Source organism: Narcine bancroftii, chromosome 4, assembly GCF_036971445.1.
Source record: "Narcine bancroftii isolate sNarBan1 chromosome 4, sNarBan1.hap1, whole genome shotgun sequence".
In the NCBI taxonomy this organism is placed as follows: domain Eukaryota; kingdom Metazoa; phylum Chordata; class Chondrichthyes; order Torpediniformes; family Narcinidae; genus Narcine; species Narcine bancroftii.
The window spans coordinates 301270524-301286067 of NC_091472.1; the positions used below are offsets into that span (position 1 = coordinate 301270524).

The 15544-nt window shown below is 41.3% G+C and overlaps 2 protein-coding genes across 5 annotated transcripts in view; one reads left to right on the forward strand and one right to left on the reverse strand.

Moving 5' to 3' along the window:
- The window catches only part of slc25a12 (solute carrier family 25 member 12), a 205096-nt gene extending 202528 nt beyond the window's left edge, over positions 1-2568 (reverse strand). Inside the window, exon 1 of the mRNA XM_069935706.1 lies at positions 2415-2568. The gene's annotated coding sequence lies outside the window, so the exon portion shown is untranslated. The remainder of the gene's footprint in view (positions 1-2414) is intronic.
- metap1d (methionyl aminopeptidase type 1D (mitochondrial)) overlaps positions 2500-15544 on the forward strand; it is a 184059-nt gene continuing 171014 nt past the window's right edge. The window contains exon 1 of one of the 4 annotated variants that reach the window (XM_069935729.1): positions 2500-2568. Coding sequence is in view for 1 of the 4 variants with exons in the window: in XM_069935728.1 (XP_069791829.1) it covers positions 2526-2568 (43 nt within the window). In the remaining 3 variants the exon portion in view is untranslated. The remainder of the gene's footprint in view (positions 2569-15544) is intronic. The other 3 variants (XM_069935728.1, XM_069935731.1, XM_069935730.1) reach the window with 3 other exon arrangements.

Sequence of the window (15544 nt, forward strand, 5' to 3'; positions counted from 1 at the left end):
CAGATGATGCCGCTTTAGTTGCCCATTCAGAGCCAGCTCTTCAGCGCTTGACGTCCTGCTTTGCGGAAACTGCCAAAATGTTTGGCCTGGAAGTCAGCCTGAAGAAAACTGAGGTCCTCCATCAGCCAGCTCCCCACCATGACTACCAGCCCCCCCACATCTCCATCGGGCACACAAAACTCAAAACGGTCAACCAGTTTACCTATCTCGGCTGCACCATTTCATCAGATGCAAGGATCGACAATGAGATAGACAACAGACTCGCCAAGGCAAATAGCGCCTTTGGAAGACTACACAAAAGAGTCTGGAAAAACAACCAACTGAAAAACCTCACAAAGATAAGCGTATACAGAGCCGTTGTCATACCCACACTCCTGTTCGGCTCCGAATCATGGGTCCTCTACCGGCACCACCTACGGCTCCTAGAACGCTTCCACCAGCGTTGTCTCCGCTCCATCCTCAACATCCATTGGAGCGCTCACACCCCTAACGTCGAGGTACTCGAGATGGCAGAGGTTGACAGCATCGAGTCCACGCTGCTGAAGATCCAGCTGCGCTGGATGGGTCACGTCTCCAGAATGGAGGACCATCGCCTTCCCAAGATCGTATTATATGGCGATCTCTCCACTGGCCACCGTGACAGAGGTGCACCAAAGAAAAGGTACAAGGACTGCCTAAAGAAATCTCTTGGTGCCTGCCACATTGACCACCGCCAGTGGGCTGATAACGCCTCAAACCGTGCATCTTGGCGCCTCACAGTTTGGCGGGCAGCAGCCTCCTTTGAAGAAGACCGCAGAGCCCACCTCACTGACAAAAGGCAAAGGAGGAAAAACCCAACACCCAACCCCAACCAACCAATTTTCACCTTGCAACCGCTGCAATCGTGTCTGCCTGTCCCGCATCGGACTGATCAGCCACAAACGAGCCTGCAGCTGACGTGGACTTTTTACCCCCTCCATAAATCTTCGTCCGCGAAGCCAAGCCAAAGAAGAGGATTAAAGACAGCTTCCTTCCCACAACTACCAAACTCCTGAATGAAATCCATAAAGGTGCTATTATGATGCCCTTGCTTGGTGCTAGCTGATTTTTTGTTTCATTGCAAGCCTATATTGTCAGTCTTTATTCTTCTACTTCAGATAGTTTATGTATGAATGGCAGTGTTGACCCACAGAAGTGTTCGCAGAAAACTTCTTCTCACTGCATCGGGTATTATGTAACAAATGAACTTAAAATTATATTTAACTCTCAAGTAAAAAGAGAATGCTGGAAATACTCGGATCAGGAAGAAGTGGATGGGAGAAAATGGGAGGGAAATGTTTGTGTGCATTTTGGTTAATATGGTTCATAGTGTGAAAAATAAAAAAAAATTTAAAAAAGTGGATGGATCCATTAGAGATTGATGACCTTTCACACAATCTCCCTCAGAATTCAACACTATATTCAAAAAAAATTCAGAATAGTACTTAAAAAATTGAACTGACTAGTTTGATGAAAAGTTATTTGTTTCTCTCTCCACATGTACAGATTGGTTTGCTGAGAATTTCCATAAATTTCTGTCTCCATCATCTGCTTTTTAAAAAAAAATACTTTAATGGACTGCGGTTTTCTGCCAATTACACCGCCAGTGGGCTGATCTCGCCTCCAACCACGCATCTTGGCGCCTCACAGTTCGGCGGGCAGCAACCTCCTTTGAAGAAGACCGCAGAGCCCACCTCACTGACAAAAGACAAAGGAGGAAAAACCCAACACCCAACCCCAACCCACCAATTTCCCCTTGCAACCGTGCCTGCCTGTCCCGCATTGGACTTGTCAGTCACCAACGAGCCTGCAGCAGACGTGGACATTACCCCTCCATAAATCTTCGTCCGCGAAGCCAAGCCAAAGAGAGACAATGATGACAATTACTGATCATATCACAAAACACGATCACATCAAAATATCTTATACAAGGGAATGTTAAGTATTATTTGTATAATTTTTGTATTCAATATTATTTTTGGACCTAGTACGAGTTATGATTTAATTATTTAATGATTATAATTACAGAATTTGATGTCCTGAACGAAATTACAACTGATATGTGCTATGCACATATATAGGTTATCAATGAATAAAGGGTTTTTGTTGCTCAATACAAATATTTTAAGAATGTTAAGACAGCATATATCTACTCTCCCTCTTAAATGGGCATGTTTGTTCTTCAAGTTAAACTGTAGTAAATAACTACAGAAAATCTGTGAATTTGCAAAGGACTGACTCTCATTTAACAACTGACTAACAGTGACTGTGGTTCCGCGAGTGTTTTTTTTCTCCCAGGACCTTTTTCCTTGCACTAGGGAAGTTGGCAGACACGCAGAAGACTGATATATGTTTTAAAACCCGCAACCCATTCCTACTCGTGGAGCCTCGCTCACCTTTCCTCCCTCAATTCAAGGCCAGCCTTGGAAACGGGGCGCCCGGGCCCGACTCCAGGACGGGCACCCTGCGCCAGGAATGCTGGGATATCCCGCCCCAACCGTCGCAACATGGCGTCCGGTGCTCTACTCAACTTTCGCCGAGGCACGTCAGGTAAGAATGAATGGAAGATCGCAATTCAACCCCAAGCTCCTCCACGATACAGAGGCAAATAAATCCATTACAACCGCGAGGAAAACGCTTGACCGTGGGCAGAGCTCAACAGTCACACACATTTGAGGGGGGGAGGGGGGGGGGGGGCAGAGCCGACCCCCTGTGTACACATGCGCAGAAATGTAATCTAGTTTCCTGATTGGGCAGTGGGAGCTTTCAAATGATTCTGTGACCTACTAAAAAATCTGTAGCCTTTGTAATGATGGTTCTGACAATCTTGATCTAAGGTAGACTTTGTGATAATTGCAAACTGGGCTGTAATAGTACTTTTTAAAAAAATGGAGGAGGCAGTCTGTGAGGAACCATTGAATAAATGGTTATGTGAGCTTGTTTTTCATATTAGATATTTGGAACTCACAGGAAAAAACATATCCCTTTGCTGGCATAAAGGATGACATTGAATTGTAGCCATCAAAAGTAACGTTTATCTCATGGCTGGGCTTCAGGAACAAAGATTTAGGAAGGGGGCTGTCTTCTTACAAAACTTAAGAAATTTTAGGTTAATGCATCAGGCAAACTCAATCAATTTTGATGAACTGAGCTAAGAGCTGAACATGAATGCTTCACCATGCAAAATGAAGGGAAATTACCACTTTCTTAATTGTTCACAAAATAATTGGGGGGTTTACAGAAATTCTTGGTGGTTTGGAGAAACAGGCAGTTCTTCGGTTTAGATACTGAAATATTGAAGGTGTGTTGCTTGGTGAAGACAAAAACAAAGTAATCTTATCAGAAATGGGATCAGACAATTATGCAGCACTGGCAAACCTACAAATTTGCCTTTTGACCAAGGACCATCAGTTTTTATCCACTGATTGGACTGACAGTCGGCTATCAGGAAAGTTGATCAATGACTGTGTGGTTGCTTTGAAAAATCTGTTGCTGCAGTGGTGCATTTTTTTTGGATCTCACAACCACCCTTTTTACACTGAAAAGCCATGTTATTGCTATATACACAACTTGTCTCTGGGAGCTGGCATGCTTGTTCACACAGAACCGAAAAAAAAACATCTCTGTGAGTCCAATATGCTCCAATGCTGAGACTACCTACCTTGGCAGATCGAAGCCAAATAAGTCTAGACCTTGCCCCGCCCCCTCATCCGCCTTCGATGCTTTCACATAGCACTCGAAAGGTGGATAAAATCCGGCTTTCAAGCGCTGAGTAAAAGAGGCTAACGATAAGTTTGTATGAGTATATCTGATGTAAGTTATTATGCATCCAAGCTTCAACACAGGGGTGGGCAACCTTTTTTAAAAACTCACATTCCACCTTAAGTATTCCCTATGCCAAAAATAAAAAATTATATAAAAAAAAGTATTCCCTATGCCGTAACTGCTCTGTGATTGGTTAAAGGATTGCTTAAGGTGGTATGTGAGTGGGAAGGGAAGGTTGAGAACCACTGCTCTAGACCCAACTGTTACTGAAATATTTTGCTTGAGAAAAATTGTCATTGGGCCATTTCTTAAGAGTTATGAAACTGTGCACATAACAAGTCCGTTAGGTACGATTAAAGCAGTGGTTTTCAAGCATTTTCTTCCCACTCACATATCACCTTAAGCAATCCCTTACTAATCACAGAGCACTTATGGCATTAAGGAATACTTAGGTAGAATGTGAGTTTACAGAAAAAAGTTGCCCACCCCTGTAACATTCTATCAGGCATGCAGAAGAACCACAACTTTGGAAAAATGGCAGGATCCTCACCTCTGAGTTCAGATGAAAAGAGGAATGTACTTGCACTGGAGAGGGTGTGGAAGAAGTTCAGCAGGATGTTGCCTGAGATGGAACGTTTCTGTTAGGAGAAGCTCGATAGACTGGGTTTCTTTTCATTGGAGCAGAAGGCATTGGAAGAAAATGTGATGGAAATGTACAAAACCATGACTGACTGATAGGGTGATTAGTAAGAAATTTTTCTGCATGGCAGAGATGTCTAAGAAGGCATAGGTTTAAGGTGAGGAATTTAGAGGAGATCAAAGGAAGATTTTTTTTACACAGAGGATGGCTGAAGTCTTGAATGTAGTACCTGAAAAGATGATGGGAATAAGTACTGTCATAACTTTTAAGAAATATCTGGTCTAGGACTTAAATTGGCAAGGCATGGTAGGTCTAAGTGCATGGAATATTATAGAAAGGCATTTTATGGTGGGTAAAAGTATCTGTTTCATATGTTGTATAACTCTATGATTCAGCTGTTCTATGTATTAATTGTCAACATATATTGACCTTCTGCATTCAAATTTGGCTGGGCACAGACATGAAGGAACTCTACAAATTTTTCCTCCTGATAAATCTATATACAAAATTTGAGATGTTGGTAGAGGTCAATGACTTTAATATTGAATGCTCAGATGGAAGAAAACATAAGCAAATAAATAACGTGATATTACTAATAGTGACAAAAGGTGATTGGACAAAACTCTCTGGATAGGCAGAAATTACAAGTCAATCTTAATAATAGAAGCAAATTAATTGCAACCTGCTGAGAGCAAGGTCGAGGGTGTTTAAGACTGGTGATCGAGATCGCTACAGGAATTCCAGGTGCGACCTACGGAAGGCCATCTCAGCAGCAAAGAGGTGATTCCAATGGATGCTGTTACAGAGTCCAATACCTGTCAGCTATAGCACGGATTGCAGGCCATTATATCCTACAAGATTGGGATGAACATCATAAATGGCTGTGAAGCTTCACTACCTTTTTATGCTTGATTTGAAAAGGAGAACTCAGTGATACCAATAAGAATCCCTGTAGAAGCTGACAACCCCATGATATCTGCCTCTGGGGCCAACGTCATAACATCCTTCAAGAGAGTGAACCTATCATTGCTGTATTGGGAGGTTCCTACCTGCTTCAAAATCATGCAGAAGTCCAAGAGTGCAGAGTGAGCTGTCTCAATGACTATCATCCAGTGGCACCCACAACTACTGTGATCAAGTCAAGTCAACTTTATTCATCGTTCATACCATGCTCGAGATAGTGTTTCTCCAGAACAACAAAGCATATTTACATAGATACAAGTTAGGAAAGCAGTTAATACAATAAAATATTAAGTATTAAGATGTATACACTGAAAGTCCATGGCACACTATGCACATCTATACTGTGAGTTCAGGAACCTGATGGCTTGGGGAAAAAGCTGTTTCCCACCTTGGACGTAAGGGGCCGAGTGCTTCAATACCTCCTGCCGTATGGGAGAAGGGAGAACAGCTACAAGTGGGATGTGTGGAGTTTTTCACAATGTTTATTGTTTTCTGCCTGCATCAAATGTAGCAGATGCCCTCCATGCTAAGAAGAGGTTCCCCAATGGTCTTTTCTGCTGATTTCTCTATCCTTTGCAGGGTCTTGCAGTCCGAGGTGGTACAGCTTTTAAACTAGGTGGTGATACAGTTGCATAGGATGCTCTTAATAGATCCTCTGTAGAATGTACTAAAGATGGAGGGTGAGAGATGGACTTTACTCAGCCTTCGCAGGAAGTAAAGGCGTTACTGGGCTTTCTTGGCTATGGAGCTGGTGTTAAGGGACCAGGTGAGATTCTCTGCCGGGGTACTCCGAGGAACTCGATACTCTCTTGACAGCCTCAACAGTAGAGCCGGCAATGATTAGGAGAGCGTGATCTACCTGGGCCCTCCTGAAGTTGACAACCATCTCTTGTTTTTTTTAAATGTTCAAATACAGGTTGCAGTTGGTTAGTGTCTGCACTTTGTCTCTGAATGCTGTCTCCTTCTTACTGATAAGGCCCACCACTGTTGTGTCGTCAATGAACTTGGATGATGTGGTACGAGATGTGTTTGACTGCCCAATCGTAGGCCAGCAGATTAAATAGCAGTGGACTAAGCCCGCAGCCCCGCGGGCCCCCGTGCTCAGTGTGATAGTCTTGGAGGTGCTGTTTCCGATCTGGGCTGCTTGAGGTCTCCCTGTCAGGAAGTTGAGATTCCAGCAGGCCCAACTTCCTTATCAGGTACTGGAGTATGATCATGTTGAATGCCGAATTAGAGTCAATAAACAGCATTTGAACATACGAGTCTTTATTTTCCAGGTCGGTGAGGGCTAGATGAAGGGCAGTAGCAATAGCATTGTCCGTGGACCGGTTGGATCTATATGCGAACTGCAGGGGGTCCAGTGAGGAGAGCAGCAAGTGTTTGATGTGCCCCATGATGAGCCTCTCAAAGCACTTCATGACGATTGGCATGAGTGCGTTAAGGCAGGACACAGACGACTTCTTTGGCACAGGGACAATGATGCCGGCTTTGAAGCATGTTGGGACCACAGTGCTACTCAGGGAGATGTTAAAGGTGAAATGTTTTGAGAGGATGGTCATAACAAGAATGAACTTGTACCTAAGTAAAGATCTGGAGACTGCCATTTGCCTACTGCCACAGTCGTTCCACAGTAGATGCAATCTCCTTGGCACTCCATTCAACTCAGCAGCATGTACACCAGGGTACTCTTTATCATCTACAGCTCAGCTTTCAACACAATCATACCCTTAGTACTTGTCAACAAGGTCCAAAATCTTGGCCTCTGCACCTCCACCAGCAACTACTTCATCAGAAGATCACAGTCAGTACAAATTGAAAACAATGTGTCTCCTCAATGATGCATGGTTAGCCCACTGCTCTACTTGCTCTACACCCATGACTATGTGGCTAGGCACAAATCAAATGCCATCTATAAATTTGCACCACGGTCATCACAAATGCCAATGAGGAAGCATCCTGGAGTGAGATAGATCAGTGAGTTGCACACAATGTTAGCAAATCTAAGGAACTGGTTGTAGACCTCAGGAGAGGGAAATTAGGAGAACATGAATCAGTCCTCATTGAGGGGTGGAAAGGGTTAAGAACTTCAAATTCTTGTGTGTCAGTGTCTCTGAAGATCTGTCTTGGGGGCCTCCATGTAGATGCAATCACAAAGAAGTTCGCCAGCGGCTATGCTTCATGAGCAGTTTGAGATGTAACCAAAGACGCAAATTTCTACAGGTGTTCCATGTAGAGCATTCTGACTGGTTGCATCACTGTCTGGTATGGAGGTGCCAATGCACAGAACAGAAAAAGACTACCATTATGGGCATCAGTCTTCACCCCATCAAGGACATCTACAAGAGGTGGTGTCTTAAGAAAGCAGCCCTTCTCATCCAGGACCCTCTCTACCCAGGCCATGCCCTCTTCACACTGCTACCATCATGAAAGAGGTACAGGAGCCTGAAGTACAGAAACAGCTTCTTCCCCTCTCTCATCAGAATTTTGAATGGACAATGACCCACAGACACTACTTCATTTTCTCTTCTTTTTGTTCTAATATATTTATTTTTTAATGTAATTTGTAGTTGATATTTGCCCCTGTAATTCTGCTGCAAAACAACAAATTTTGTGACATGTTTGTGGCAATAAATTGTGAATCTGATTCATTTCACCCCTTTGCCTCTTTTGCTTGATGAAATATTGACCTATAACATTCCTTCTAAGCTAAAACCATGCCTCATTCAATGACTCAAGCATTAATGAAGACTAAGAATGAGATCGAGTCTTGTTTAACCCAATCTGGAGGGGAAAGTGGAGGAGGGATACTGAAAACTACAAAACCATCATATCTCAAACTACAAGACAAAATTTTCTGACTACATAATAGTTTGTAAACTGGGACTTTCAGTAAGCAGAGGGAATATTACACAGTTAGTGGAGATGTCTGCCTGTCCCGTATTGGACTTGTCAGCCACAAACGAGCCTGCAGCTGACGTGGACGTTACTCCTCCATAAATCTTCGTCCGCGAAGCCAAGCCAAGCCAAAGAAGATGGACAAGGATGTATTCCATGCAGATTAGCAATGGATTCCACAAAGTTTACATCGAGTATTTGAAGTAGAAGATACCTGGAAATATAGCAAGAGAAACTGATCTTGAATATTTCTAACAAGAGCCATGATGATAAAACATTACTGAGTCTGGGTTTGGATTCAAACATCTCAGGATTCTAGGCTTAGTGGAAGTGGTGGTACTACCAATAAACCTGTAAAATACATTGAATCAAAGTTGTATGACAAAGAAATAGGCCACTATGACCATGCAACCTATTTGCCCATCTACATTAATCCCCTTTGTGTGCATTCAATCCGTTTCTTGATATGCTTGTCCAAAGGCCTCTTAAACATAGTAATAGATTCCACCATCTCCTTTGGCAATGAGATCCAGATATCTCTATATAAAAATAAACATATACCTCTGATCCTCTTCAAAACTCCTACCTTATCTGAAAACTATGTCCTCTTATTTTGATACCCCTGTCAAGAGAAAAAGATTTTGACTATCCATGTCTTTCATAATCTTACATAATTTTTATCAGCTCACCCCTCATCTCCTTTGCTCCAGGGAAAATAAGTCCAGCCTATATACATATTTCCCCATAACTAAAATGCTCCAAATCCAGGCAACATTCTGGTGAATTTCCTCTGCACTTTCTCCATCTTTCCTACAGTATAGTGATGAGAATGGCACAATACTCCAAATGAGGTCTAACCAGTGTTCTTTAAAGATTAACAAAGAGTTGCCATGCTCCAACACCATCTTGCAAAAGTAAGAAAGGAGAAAAAAATTAAAGTTCCAAGATCAATGAGGAACCCTGATTAAACACCTTGTTTGAGCTCCTTGTCATTCATATATTTGGCTGTACACTTTGCAGATTGACTTGATTTGATAGGGAACACCTATCAATGCTGATTTTGAAATTGTTACTACTCAATAACCATTGTAGCTGCAGCAGACAGTTTTGGTCTTATTGGTCTTAGTTGGTGATATAGATTTTAATATTCATAATTTTAATTTTTTGGGGGAAAGTTTTTTAGACATACAGCATGGAAACAGGCTATTTCGGCCCATGAGTCCATGCCGCACAATTTACATGCAATTGACCTACACCCCTGGTACAGGAGTGGCAGGAAACCAAAACCACCGGGGAAAACGCCTGCAGACACGGGAAGATTTTTTTTTCCCCACTTAGCTTAGATTACTTAATATTTTATTTTTAAGTGACAAAAGAAAAGTCAGGTTTCATCTACAGATAGACCCCGACTTACAGTGTTCTGACTTACAATATTTCAAAGTTACAATGGTCAGAAAGTGGGGGGAGAAATGTCAGAAATCATCCAAGTCGGTTTTCTTGAACTAGTTCTGACACCTCTTTCCTCTTTCAGACTCTCTCTGTCTCCAATCATTTTTGTCATTTTGGAAGATGATTTCTGAAAGAATGTCCCTAAAGCTCTTCTGAATAAGGCATAGGGAACATCTAGAGCAGGGGTAGCCAAACCGCAGCTCACAGTGCTTGGGCTCCCAGCAGGAGTGGGGTATTAAATCCTGAGAAAATCTGTGTGAGAGAGGAAAAAAAGGTATGCCAATCATAAACCAGAGTTAAAATACTATTCTTGACAATTTCTGTACAAAATTTGTGGTTAATAGACATTAATTTATATTTGTTTGACACTTAATGTCAGAACATGTACTCAAGTGGTTCACAGAGCGGCAGGAATGGAGACGTTGGTACTGTTTCAACTTATGATAATTTTGACGTGCAATGCGAGTCCTGGAACGGAACTCTATTGCAAGTCAGGGTCTACATTATAGATTATGATTACTGTAGTTTTCAGTTTACCTTTCTACCTTTGGATTAAAATTGTGTGTTTTGCCAAATTTACAGATTTTCTATAAAGTGTTTCATTTGGATTTTTTTTCTTTTCTAAAACAAAATGGCTTACGTGCAGTGTTTCACTATGGTCATAAATATATAGAGAGTTACCAGTTTCTTTAAATCCCTATGGGAGGGGATAATTTCTGTGCAGTGCCAGTTTTGACAGTTTTTATTATCTTTGTTGAGAGGGAAGGTCTGAGATTTTCTTTGCATGGTGAAGGAATCTCTTTCCTGATCACTGCTCACTCAAGGATTTGGCACATAGGTGAAGTTTAGGGAGGTCTATGAAATAGTTCAACTAAGTGGTCAGTCAAGGTTTCTGGACTTCAAGCCTTCTACATAGGTATGCCCCAGTTTATGAAACTGGTGTGATCCTACAGAATCTTTCATAAGCCAAAATAGCATAAAGTGAAGAAGCGATTACCATTGATTTCTATGGGAAATTTTATTTTAGCATTCCCAAACCCAAAAAATAACCTACCAAATAACACATACATTTATTAAAAGCAGGAATGATATGATAAATACACAGCTGACAAAGTAGAAATTTACTTTTTGAACCTTTTAATGCACTCTGGTCAGAGCCCCACCACAGCTCACTGCCACCACCGTCACCCCGGACACACAAGGAACACACACCTATTTCTTCTACACTCGGTACCCTTGTACACTTGGTCCAAGTAGGAGGGTGGGGGTGACACCAACCCTAGTGACACCACTGGGTGGGAGGTACAGTAGACTAGGATGGAGGAGAGAGTGGAAGATAGTCATCTATCTATTGAAATCTTTTTGTAGTTCCTGGGGAAGGAGCTGCTTGCAGTGTGCACACAGCCTCGGGATGCACGCGCAGCCTCTGTAACTGCTCGCTGCTTTTGTAAAAGTGAACACTGGTTTCTTCGTAAAAGCAAATTTGTGTAAAGCCAGTGTTCGTAAAGCGGGGTATAACTATTTCATTTCTCTTTGCCTTTTAGTCATTGCACAGCTCCACAGTTGAAATCAGCATGTCAGTAGACTTACAATAATATGAAAAAAGCTCTTGCTGTCTTTAGTGTATCAATTTGCTCCAGTTCATGGTGTATTTCCTTAGATTAGAAACCGGATGTTGAGTTGAAATGAATATCTGTGTATTATTATGAGTTTCGGTTGATGCTGTCATGAAACAAGAGGTGCTGCCCTTTTATAATCAATTAGTTACAATACTAAAATGTTTTTTTCTCAATTCCTGAAATGATGGTGCTTTTGTGAAATGTAATAGATGGCAATGAGTCCAAATGTGGCAATCATCCTGCTTCATTTCAGAATCAATTTATGAACATTTCACAAAATTTGTTGTTTTGTGGCAGCGTCACAGTGCAAACATTTATATAAACCACCTTACAAAATAAATAAAAATAGTGCAAGAAAAAGAAAAAAAAACTATTATTCTACTTGAAGCTGCATTGGAGCAAGAGAGCCATAGTTTGATTGAAAAATTAAAAATTACAATCCAAAATTTGGCAACAAGGTATAAGCTGAAAGATTACTGTCTTGAAAAACTATATTGTTATCACTGAGAATGTTCCAAGATGATGTGTTAATCTTGCATAAAAATAAGACAGTCTTAATGAATGCAAATTATTGTATTATCATGAGAGAATTTTGCAAGAAGTGTTTTCATTGGCATGCTAGAATGCTTGTTGATGGAGTGCCTGCATTGTTTTATCTGTAAATACATGAACAAGAAAACAGTATTTATTAAGATGAGGAAGCATACAGGAAGGAGATTGATCAACTCTTTAAGTGGTGTGACAACAACAACCTTGCGCTCAATGCTAGCAAAGCCAAAGAGATGAGTGTGGACTTCAGGAGGGAGTCAGGGGAACACGACCCAGTCCTCATGGACGGTTCAGTAGTAGAGAGAGTCAAGAACTTCAAATTCCTGACTGTGATGCAATCACAAAGAAGGCTTGCCAGCAGCTATACTTTGTGAGGTGTTTGAGGAGATTCAGTATGTCACTGTAGACTCTCGTAAACCTCTACAGGTGTACCGTGGAAAGCATTCTGGCTGATTGCATCATTGTCTGGTATGGAGGCACCAAATATCAGGACAAGAAAAAATTCCAGAGGGTTGTTAACTCAGCCTGCAACATCACAGGCACCAGATTTCACTCCATTGAGCACATCTACATGAGGCCTTGTCTTAAAAAAGCAACCTCTATCCTCAAAGTCCCCCACCACCCAGGCCATGCCCTCTTCACTCTGCTACCATCAGGAAGGAGGTACAGAATCCTAAAAACAAGCACTCAGCAGCACAGGGCCAGCTTCTTCCCTGTTGCCATCAGATTCTTCCCTGTTGCCATCAGATTGTTGAATGATCAATGGACCAAAGACATTGCCTTTCTTTTCATGCGCTACTATTTTTCTTTTTTATATATTGTTGTAAGATGGTTCATAATATGAATGTTTGCACTGTGTTGTCGCAAAACACTGAATTTCGTGACAATAAATTTTGATTCTGAGATCATGGCTGTTCTTTTACTTAATTACTACACTTCTGCTCAAATCCCATGTCTCCTTGAGTCTCAATATCTAAATATGTAAGAATCTATTTTTTCCAATATACTCAGCAACTGAGAAATGAGTCTCAACAGATCTCTTAGGTAGAAAATTCCAAAGGTTTATTACAATTGAGGTGGAAAAAAATTCTAATCTTAGGCCATTTTTTTGAGACTATGACCAACTATGGGAAGCATTATCTCCACATCTAACATGATAAGAATTTAGTATGTTTTAATGAGATTGAATTTCATTCACCTAGTGTTAAAAGAATATTGGCCAAATCTGTTTAATTTTTTGTCATTTGGTAAATCTATAATCCCAGGAACCTTCATTGTACTCCCTCTAGTACTAGTATTCTTTAGATTGGGATATGAGACCTATTTGCAATATTCCAGATGCAATCCCAGCAGGGCCTTTTGTAGTTGGGACAAGATATTGTCATAGCATATAGATATGTTTTTGGAAGATAAATTGGGGCAGGTGTTTTTAATGTAGGTCACATAAAAACACTTTAAAACAGATTTTATTTAAAATACTGGAGCTCTTCTCATGCTAGACACGTCGGCTCCAGAGCCTTTGCAAAAGCTTTGGAGAGTTACCAAGAGACTTCACTAATGGATTGTTGTTTACAAAAAGGCAACAGATGTAAGAACTTGTTGGAGCCACATTCTGTCTGGAGTAGAACTTGCTGTTCTAGGAGGGTCACGTGGTTTTGCAAGCAGAGAGAGGGTAAAACAGGGCTTCTTTCTGAGAGAGAGAGAGAGACAGACAGAGATCAGTTCTGCAGTTTTACAGTCAGCAGCAGCAGCTGGGACTGGAACAGGACAAGCTGGCAAGTTTGTGGAAACCCCCATTTGGAAAATGGGTTTTGAGTGCTTAGTTCAGCCTGGTCAAATTCCTTGTGGTTCATGCAAGAGGAGAGGACAGGCTGTCTAATGTTTCACTTCGAATAAGAGAAACAAGAAGGAACTCTGTGGTGACCTGAAAGAAAGAGGTTATCATCTGGAAAAACCCTGATGAGGCAAGTTTCTTTGGCAAGACACTGAATTGTCTTATTAAAAAGAGGAATCAGTTGTGGGTATCCAGTGTACAACAAATCTCTCTCTGAAAACCAACAAGAACCTTCCTGAGTGGTAACCATTTACCTTTCAAGCGCCAAAGCCTGGTGAACTTAAATGCTAAATTCTGTGCACAGTATAAGAATTGCGTACAACCAGTGAACTTGGAGGAGTGAGAAGTGAGATTGGACTATGAATCGAATAATTTTTCTGAACTTACATACACATTGCACACACATGAAGGGTGTTAAGTGAATAGTGATAAGTTAAAGTGTGATTCTGTTTTCATGTTTGGGGTCCTCTGGGCTCATAACAATATCTATTATTACATTCAAATCCTCTTGCAATAAAGGCTAACATACCTTCTTAATTGTTTGCTGCACTTGCATGGTATTGTGGAAAGGCTAATTACAATCGGGTAAGGCAGGAACGAGTTAGTGTAAACTGGAAACAGATGTTCAAGGTGAAAGCCCAGAACTAATGTGGAGGAAGTTTAGGGACCACTTGTGCTGTGTTCAGGATTGGTTTGTCACACTAGGACAGGTAAAAGGTGGTAGGTAAAGGGTATCATGGTTGACAAAACTTGTGAGGGAGCTTGTCAAGAGGAAAAGGAAACATGCATTAGATATAGGAAGCAGGAAGGGCTTATGAGAAGTATGTGGGAGCCAGGAAGGAGCTTTAGGAAAGGTTTAGGTGAGCTCAAAGGGGGCATGAGAAGGCCTTGGCATGTAGGATTAAGGAGAACCCCAAAGCATTCTTGCATATGTGAAGAACAGAGGGATAATGAGAATGAGGGTGGGGCCGTTAAATGAAGCAACATGCCTGGAGGCGGAGGAGATTGGGGAGGTCCTAAATTAATACTTGGCTTCAGCATTCACAAGATCAGGGTGAAGTCGAAATAGAACAGGCTTGTGTGCTGGACAATGTGTAGATTAAGGAAGAGGAAATGTTGGATCTTCTTAAAAATCTCAAGATTGATAAGTCTTTGGGGGTCAGACATGATATGCTTCAGGTTGCTGTGGAAAGTGAGAGGAGATAGCTCGGGCAATAGGTATAATCTTTGAGTCCTCTTTTGGCCTCAGGGGAGGTGTTAGTGGATTGGGGAATGGCAAATTTTGTCCCTTTGTTTAAAAAAAGAGTAATAGGGAGATTCCTGGGAATTATAGACCGGTAAGTCTTATGTCAATGGTGTGCAAACTATTAGAGAGATTTCTTAAGTAGAGGATCTATGAGTATTGTAATGTAGATAAATATTGGGAGAATTTGGTAAAATTAGAGTAGGTTACATATATACACACATTTCAATACAGATCTTACATGAAATACTGAAGAATTCATATTCAGTGAACTTTGCAGAAATTATGGAGAATGCTATGCACATTTCACAAGTAGGTGCTAATTGAAATGATGTCATAAAATGAATAGACCATTGTCTATTATAGAGTACAATTATAGAGTACCCAGGCAGAATATGAAGTGCTGCTCTTCTAGTTTACATGATCCTGACAGTGGAGAAAGCCGAAGACAGGCAGGTTTTGGTGGGAATGGAAAAGGGAGTTGAAATGGTGTATAACCAGGGACTTGGGTTGGCCCTATGGACAGAGCACAGGTGCTCAGCAAATTGATTGCCTGAAATTATATGTTT